The sequence below is a fragment of the Neolamprologus brichardi genome, chromosome 23, assembly GCF_056152115.1.
Source record: "Neolamprologus brichardi isolate AB-2024 chromosome 23, ASM5615211v1, whole genome shotgun sequence".
NCBI classification, from domain to species: Eukaryota; Metazoa; Chordata; class Actinopteri; order Cichliformes; family Cichlidae; genus Neolamprologus; species Neolamprologus brichardi.
The window spans coordinates 43,737,379-43,746,431 of record NC_142125.1 but is presented as its reverse complement, the minus strand read 5'-3'; the positions used below and the strand labels follow the sequence as shown (position 1 = coordinate 43,746,431).

The 9,053-nt window shown below is 41.5% G+C and overlaps 1 protein-coding gene across 1 annotated transcript in view; it reads right to left on the bottom strand.

The window, feature by feature from the left end:
• Positions 1-319: 319 nt before the first annotated feature.
• Positions 320-9,053, bottom strand: part of prkx (protein kinase X-linked) — a 46,925-nt gene continuing 38,191 nt past the window's right edge. Inside the window, exons 8-9 of the mRNA XM_087835936.1 lie at positions 6,042-6,119; positions 320-4,136 (exon numbers count right to left, since the gene is read on the bottom strand). Of these exons, the coding sequence (XP_087692062.1) occupies positions 4,011-4,136; positions 6,042-6,119 (204 nt within the window). The 3' untranslated portion in view covers positions 320-4,010. The remainder of the gene's footprint in view (positions 4,137-6,041; positions 6,120-9,053) is intronic.

The window sequence follows — 9,053 nt, the reverse complement described above, 5'->3', positions numbered from 1 at the left end:
CGTCAAACATCAATGAAGGCTTCACTTCCCAAATGTCAGATTTCCATTTCGTGAATGCAAAAGGTTTGTTTGACCACACAGGCAGGCGACTACCCTTCAGAGCCTGCTGGGTGGCCGAAGGACGCAGGTGAGTGTAAAACAAACCAAGCAGGACAAAACATGCTTCTTTAGAAACTCCACTTGTTTCGACAGTTAAAACTTCACTCAGGCTTCAGAGTTAAAGGTACAACTAGAATTCATGGAAATGAAAAGGCAGTGCTACGTATTGGGTAGAAAACAATGCATATTTGCACCAGAACACATATTTCCAAGACAAAGGTTGACATTTTAAACAATATATTGCTGTGCAAGACACAATGTCCCAGGACTGGACAGAACAACATGTACACTCGGGGTAAGAAAACAAAGCTTGAAATGCAGCAAAGAAAAACCTGTGAATACAGATTAATGTGACACTTCAGGTATTTTAAAGCATGCGCACATTTCTATTTAGAAAAGCTACTTAACAGGACACACAGCTCTTTGTAAAATGATGCCCATAAACAGCAAATTCAATCATACACTCTGATACGTATCAAGACAATAACATAGAAATGTCAACAACACATTTAAGCTCAGGTGATTACAGGCGTGTCCATAAAGGTAAAGGTGCCCGGTTACAGCATGCAGTCGCCGATTCTTGCATTTTCTGGCATCGTCCTCGAGGGTGGACTTTTAGTGTCGTTTAACAAGTGGACACGTTAAGATCTGCTGACTAGGAATGTCAAAGAACATGATCCTCATCATTTTAATCAAAGCATCCACTGAATGGGAGCTGAGTCGGTTTGCAGTGGTCCTTCCCTTCAGTGGCCTAACAGAGCTGCTTCTTTATTATGTGGCTCAGGAGTTTGGGTTTCATTCATCCACAGCTAACAGACTGTCACTGAATCACTAAGAGTCTCCTTTAAAAGGTCCACCTCAGAATTCATCCATGTGTGATAATGTCCTGGAAAAGCTTCAGTAGATCTGTGGAGTCTCACAGACGCAGTGACCTGAGTCTGAAGTTAAATCTCTGATGTTTCCACTTCTCTTGAGGACTTATTCACAGGAATTAGAATTTTTCATTTATTTTAAATAAATAAATGTAAGCAAACATGCCATTTTATAACTGCAGTGAACAGGTGATGCAGGGACAGGTGCTCGAGACACTTGGATCCAATCATTTTCTGGATGTCTGGAGTCCACTGCAACTGACATTGGCCTGATAAACAATGAACAATTCATCTGCGATCGTGAACTGCGGACTTTCGTCTACTTCTGTGAGGTCCTGAACCACAAAGTCGCTGTTACGACAACAGAAAAGCAGCTTTGTTTGTCCGTATAACACAAAAGTGCAACAGGAAAAGCTTCCCATCATGAGATACACGGCTCGCCAACAGCTCCACTATTCTGGTCTCCTTCCTGCTGTCTGGACTTTTGCAGACCTACGTGGACATGAGGTATCTTGGCCTTATCTTACAAATGACTCTGGCTAACTCATTTCAACAGGAGCTACCTTTCACCTTTAAAATGTGTTTTTAAAATGTGTTCAGGGTGTGCCACAAGCTCAGGAACAATTTGAGTTGTAAACAAAACGAAACAGCAATCAGAAAAAAACTTGTTTATGGAGAGAGTGCATGCAGCTCGATGAGGATGAGGAGAACCTGTGTAATAAGGACGTTGGGTGATTGTTTCTGCAGCGAGTCCACCCAGAGTGTTTTAGATGAATTGATGCTGGAGCCAAGTATCAAAAACAAAGGCATTGATAGGCTAGGATGCTTCAAAGGTCCAGTGAGGTTGTGTTCAGAGCAACATCTGCACAGCGAATTAGGAAAATAATTCCACAATGTTTACAAAACAGGATACAGACACGAGGGACGAATGAAAAGAGGAAAATACTCTTATGTCATCCGCCGAGGCAGCTTAGCGGACGGTGGATAATAAAATACAAGCCTTCTATCATCTTATCCATCTGAACAAACATCATGGCTCCCATCAGGTTTCTCCTGCTACTTTCAACGTTTTAGAAACTTTTCACAACAGCCTAAAAGATCAACTTTCAAAGTGGAGTCAGCACTTCTGAAGTCAGCCAGTGACAAGAGTTCAACATCCCTTTAGTTCATCCTGGAGGTGTTCAGTAGGGTTCAGCTTCCCCCACCAACCCCATCAACCATCCTTTATGGAGCGTGTGCACTGGAGGCATAGGGGGAAGAAAGCTGCTGATTTAGTTAGAATGAGATCCAACTTCTAATGAAGTATGAGGCACAGAAGCCACGATAAACAAGGTTTATTCTGGAAGGTTGATATTGTTGTGATATTCAGCAAGCAACAGTTCACACAAACGCTAATGAATACTGACTGTACGAATGCTAAGAATGGGAACTGATAAGATCAATATCACCTATTGATTTTCACTGGCTCCGCTTTTAGAGTCATCACCTTCACTAAGCAGCACATCAACAACATTATATCCGTTCAGAGTAACTGCATGCTGTGCGACCAGTGCTGGGGTCATTACTCAAACATATCAGTCAGAACACTGTTGTTAAAAGCAAAGACGTGCTTTAGTTTATTGTTCCCAGGAGGAAGTCTTTGTGACTGAAACGCATCAGCTTATAAGCCTTTAATAACATAAACCTGATGCTAGCACACACCAACACACATCCCTGTCCTGACGAGGACACATGTGATCCTTGTCTTAGTATTTAGGTATGAACACGAAGCAACGATGAAAACCAGCACAGAGACTTTAAGCGATCGCCACGGTGCCTCTACGTTAGAAACATGAACAGGTAGAGATGAAGGCTTCATCGCTGGCTTCGATGTTCAGGCTCTGACCGCTGCGCTGGCGTCAGATTCACGATGCTTTAATTTAACTCCGGGTTCTTGGCTAGCTTAGCGTTAGCACGCCGTGCTGTCTGTGCCTCCAAAGAGCTGATGTTGTGTTAGCGACATCATTAACAGCTGTTTCTGTCCTGGACACACTTTCCTTTGTACCACTGCACTCTCACGGTTTTGTGCAATGAAAATAACTGTGCCACCTGATCGGTGCATGAGCTGAAATCGGCTGACTGTAGTGCAAATGCAAGAGGATAAGCAGGGCTGATAGGCAGGCAGGCTAACTATAACTGGGACTGGTTCTTATAGAGAATTTAGATTCGTATCCCTACCAACTGCACATTCACTCTGCACTGTGATGCACTAAACGAGGCTCTTACATAACATCCTTGGCTTTAAATAAAATACGACAACAAGAATGAAAATGAGTGAGGTGCAGCAAAGCGCCTGCAGAGCAGCTGTGGCTCTGCAGTAATGGCAGAAAGCTTGGGCTGTGAAGACCTAACGCAGAGACAGCTTTACGTTATTAGATGTGACAACAGTTCAGTGGTATGTTGTCTCCAACAGCACCTCCAAGTCCACGATACTTTGATTTCCATCGACACAGCACAGAGTTCAGATGTGTAGCTGCGAGACATCAAACAGTGATGTAAGGCACTTCCTTTACAAGTGCTACTGGTTTTCTGTCCAAGTGTCTGACTACATATAGAACACGTCAGTAATGACGACTGACCAGAAGACTGTTACAGTACCAGTCTGAAGTCACATTAGACATCTTAAAAAGAGAGAAACTATAAAACACGACTATATAAAAAGACCTGATTTGGTTTCTGTTTTATACCCAGAAAGTAACAGTCTTTTGGTTTCACATGAACCAGATATTTTTGCATATGAATGGCTCAGAGAATAAAAACAAAATAAACTCAAAGTAGCAGATAAATAAAAGTATAAAAAGCTAACCATGTCTTTAGTTTCATACATACACGTCACAGCATCCGTCCTTTGGAAGTTCATTATTACAGATAAGATGCAAATCCCCCAATTTGATAAATAAGTGTTTTCTCCAACAGAGTACCTGTGATAGTAGTTTTACAATGTGTGTTGTTAGTTATCCACATAAATCAATCGATTAATAAATAGACACGGCTGAGGGGTCAGAAGTTTTTGAAGACCTCCAAGTCTTTCTCAGCCACAGGGGGGTCTTTTTTCCAGTCGTCCTCTGGGTAAACATCAAAGTTGGAGGTGTCGCCCTCATGGGAAACCTTAGGAACTATAGGAGGCTGGAAACAAGGAGGAGGAACGTGTCAGATGGAGGTGAGGGACTGCAGGGCAATGCTAGTGAGTATTCACATACAGGCAGTGTTCCTAATTCATTCAAAGTTTGATCCAGAAACATCCGGACAGACACAGTTCTCTATTCAGCACTACAAGAATAGATCACGATAACACACAGACTTAAATTCAGTTCAAAGGGTTATTATTTATCTCTCTATAGATAGATCTCTCTCTCTCTCTCTCTCTCTCTCTCTCTATATCTATCTCTCTCTCTCTCTCTCTATATATATATATATATATATATATATATCTCTATATATATATATATATATATATAGATATATATCTAGATATAGAGATATAGATATCTATATCTCTATATCTAGATATAGAGACATAGATATAGATATCTATATCTAGATATAGAGATATAGAGACATAGATATAGATATCTATATCTAGATATAGAGATATAGATATCTATATCTAGATATCTAGATCTAGATATCTAGATCTAGATATCTAGATCTAGATCTCTAGATCTAGATATAGATATAGAGACATAGATATAGATATCTATATCTATATCTCTATATCTAGATATAGGGATATAGATATAGAGATATAGATATCTATATCTAGATATCTAGATCTAGATCTCTAGATCTAGATCTAGATATAGAGACATAGATATAGATATCTATATCTATATCTCTATATCTAGATATAGGGATATAGATATAGAGATATAGATATCTATATCTATATATCTATATCCCTATATCTAGATATAGAGATATAGATATCTATATCTAGATATCTATATCTCTATATCTAGATATAGAGATATAGATATAGATATCTATGTCTCTATAGAGACATAGATATCTATATCTATATCTCTATATCTAGATATAGATATCTATATCTAGATATCTATATCTAGATCTAGATACTAACCCCAAGTTGCTCTCCGATGCATCCATCGGAGTATGAATGTGTGTGAATGTAGTTAAATATAGCACTAAGTATAGATAAAGTGCTTGTGAGAATGGGTGTGATTGGGTGAATGTGGCATGTTGTATAGAGCGCTTTGAGTGCTCCGAGAGAGCAGAAAAGCGCTATATAAGAATCAGTCCATTTACCATTTACCATTTATATCTAGATATAGAGATATAGATATAGAGATATAGATATAGAGATATATATATGAAACAAGTCCCTTTATGTAAAAATGGCAAAAGAGTAATTGAAAAAATTCATTTCATTTCGACGTGTCGTCCCTTGAAGCCACACAGAGGGTGTCGAGCTAGATTGTTTCCTCTTGACTGAAATCCTCTGTATTTACATTCCTGAAGTCACTTCTCGATTGAATATTTTGACATTCTTCTCCACTTAGCCAACTGTCTGAAAGAGTTTTTCTCTATGTGTGGGTTTTCCCTGAATTCTGTAGTTACTGAGCTCACCACAGCATTTCGTCTGTAAAGACCGAACCCGACAGTCGATCGAGCAGTTTTCACCACGTGTCCCGTAGCTTTGGTTTTTCCATTGAGATCTCTTTGGATTGCAAACAGTTTGCAAATGCAAAGACATCATCATCATCAAAGCATTCGTCATTGAATAATTAAGAAATAGAGCAAAAAAGTCCAATTACTCTATGAACCTGGAGAAACTGAAGAAAACAGGAATGTCTGCAATGTGAAAGTCCTTAAATGAAAGTCTGCAGTTCAATCACAGCATTATTGCATCATTTGAAACCATCGGTGTAACTAACCTAACTAACTAACTAGCTAACCCTAGCGCACAAATACAAAATTGTGAAAATGATTCTAATGTCCAAAATGTAAGCAGATTTTTTACCATCCTGATATGAATGTAGCTGAACAGGTGAAAAATACAATCAAACCCACCTTTAGCTTCCTCAGAGGAACGGCCTCCCAGTCAATCGTTTTAAACCATCGGTGCTTTTTCACGTCGTCGGCTCCATTCTGAAACACACAGCACGGATGTGTTGGGAATATGTATCTGCCCTCTTTCCTCACTTCACAGTTTTGTATATTTGTCACTCTTTAATGTTCAGTCGCCTGAAATATTGTTCAAAGAAAACCAGAGTAAAGGCAAATGTTTAAATAATGATGACAGAAAGATGCTAAACCAACCTCGCCCCGATACAGTAACTGTAACATTTTGTTACACCCGGGAAATTCCAGCAGTTGTAACAAAGTAAAATGTTACAGTTACTTTATTACAAATGACGGAATTTCCTGGGTGCAACAAAATGGAAACATCTCATATTCATGGCTTCTGATTTTTAAATCTTTATAGAGTTTTGAAGTGTACTATAATCACAAAATGATGACGTTATTATTAATCCACAAATTCAATATTCATATAAAGTCAGGCATTATTAAAGCTTTGAAAGGAAAAAATAGGACGACACATTGTCAAAAGGAAATGTGGCACTTTTCTACTCAAAGTCAAAGGAGCTTGCAAAGAAAAGCGTCTGGACTTCTTTAAGTTACTTGAAGACGTTTCACCTCTCATCCGAGAGGCTTCTTCAGTTCTAAGGTCAAATGGTGGAGAGTCCCAGATATAAACCTGGTGGGAGTTTCCCCCCACAGAAGGACAAAAGGACCCCCTGATGATCCTCTAATCGCCTGAGCCAAGGTGTGAAACTGGGTGTGGGTCCCAATCAGCCAGAGTTTCGGGTGAGTTCATTGTGAAACCTGGCCCCACCTTATCATGCGAATTCCTGAGGTCAGATGTCCCAGGGTGTGAGTGGGCGTTAAGGCGTCTGGGAAGGGAACTCAAAACTGGATTATAGATGGCAGAGAGTTGGTGTCGTAAACCACCGCCTCTGTTCAAAGATGGTCGCTCACAGTGGACATAGATGGCTTCTTTCACTCCTCTTTCAAACCATCTGTCCTCTCTGTCCAACATGTGAACATTGACATCCTCGAAAGAGTGTCCTTTGACCTTTAGATGCAGATGGACAGCTGAGTCTTGTCCTGTGGAGGTGGCTCTTCTGTGTTGTGCCATGCGCTTGTGAAGTGGCTGTTTGGTCTCTCCAATGTAGAGGTCTGGGCATTCCTCGCTGCTGTACAGCAAACACCACATTGTTAAGTCTGTGTTTTGGCGTTTTGTCTTTCGGGTGAACCAGTTTTTGTCTGAGCGTGTTGCTAGGTCTGAAGTACACCGGGATGTCATGCTTGGAGAAAACCCTCCTGAGTTTCTCTGATACACCGGCTACATAGGGGATGACAATGTTGTTGCGCCTGTCCTTCTTATCCTCCCTCGCTGGTGTCTGATCTTCTTTTCTGTGCCTCTTTGCTGACTTTAAGAACGCCCATTTAGGATAGCCGCACGTTTTGAGTGCTTCCTTTACATGTGTGTGTTCCTTCTTTTTCCCTTCAGGCTTAGAGGGAACATGTTCTGCCCGGTGGTGTAGGGTCCTGATTACTCCAAGTTTGTGTTCCAGAGGGTGATGGGAGTCAAACAGGAGGCACTGGTCCGTGTGTGTGGGCTTCCGGTAAACTTCGATGTTGAGGTTGCCGTTCTCTTCAATGTGCACAGCGCAGTCCAGGAAAGGCAAACAGTCGTCCTTCGTGTCTTCCCTGGTGAACTTGATGTTTTTATCCACAGCGTTGATGTGCGCAGTGAAGGATTCCACTTCTTATGTCTTGATTTTGACCCAGGTGTCGTCTACATATCTGTACCAGTGGCTGGGTACTCTTCCTTTGAAAGAGCCAAGAGCCTTCCTTTCCACTTCCTCCATGTAAAGGTTGGCTACAATAGGTGACACGGGGGAGCCCATGGCACAGCCATGTTTTTGTCTGTAATAGCCTTCGTTGTATTTGAAATATGTGGTGGTGAGGCAGAGGTCTAACAGTGTGCAAATCTGATCGGGTGTGAAGTTGGTCCTGTCCTCCAAGGAGCTGTCTTCTTGTAGTCGTTTTCTGACAGTCTCCACTGCCTCCGTGGTGGGTATGCAAGTGAAGAGAGAGACTACATCAAAGGACACCATGGTTTCATCTGGATCCAGCGTAAGTTTCTGGACCTTGTCAGTGAAGTCGGTGGAGTTCTTGATGTGGTGTGGGGTGTTCCCCACGAGAGGAGCAAGGATGGTAGCAAGGTGTTTTGCAATGTTATAAGTGGCTGAGTTTATGCTACTGACTATGGGTCTGAGTGGGACAGCTTCCTTGTGGATTTTTGGAAGTCCGTAAATGCAGGGTATGGCATCCCCTGGGTAAAGGCGGTGATAAGTAAGGCGGTCAATGATTTTGTCCTTTTCCAAGTCTTGAAGGCAAGCTATAACTTTCTTTTTGTAGCTGCTTGTGGGGTCTCGCTTTAAGGCTTCGTAGGTATTGTTGTCACTGAGGAGAGTAGTGATCTTTGTATGGTAATCTGTAGTGTTTAGGACCACGGTGCATCTTCCCTTATCCGCTGGTAAAACAGTGATGTTGTGGTCTTTGCTCAGGGAAGCGACGGCCTTCTTTTCCTGTATTGTGAGGTTGGACGGAGGGACTTTGGCACTGGAGAGGGTGGCTGAGACTTTCATCTTGATTTGCTCTGTCTGTCCTTTTGTCCCTCTGTGGAGGGAAACTCCCACCAGGTTTATATCTGGGACTCTCCACCATTTGACCTTAGAACTGAAGAAGCCTCTCGGATGAAGGTGAAACGTCTTCAAGTAACTTAAAGAAGTCCAGACGCTTTTCTTTGCAAGCTCCTTTGACTACGATGACCTGGATGACTGAGAACCTTCACAGACTTTTCTACTCAAAGCGCTTTTTACAACTTTATTCATCCATTCACACAATCACTTTTTTCCATGCTCCTTCAGTCCAACATTCACACTCCAATGGAGGCATCACAGCAACTCGGGGTTATGATAATATTCGAACAAACTGGGGTCGACCCACCAA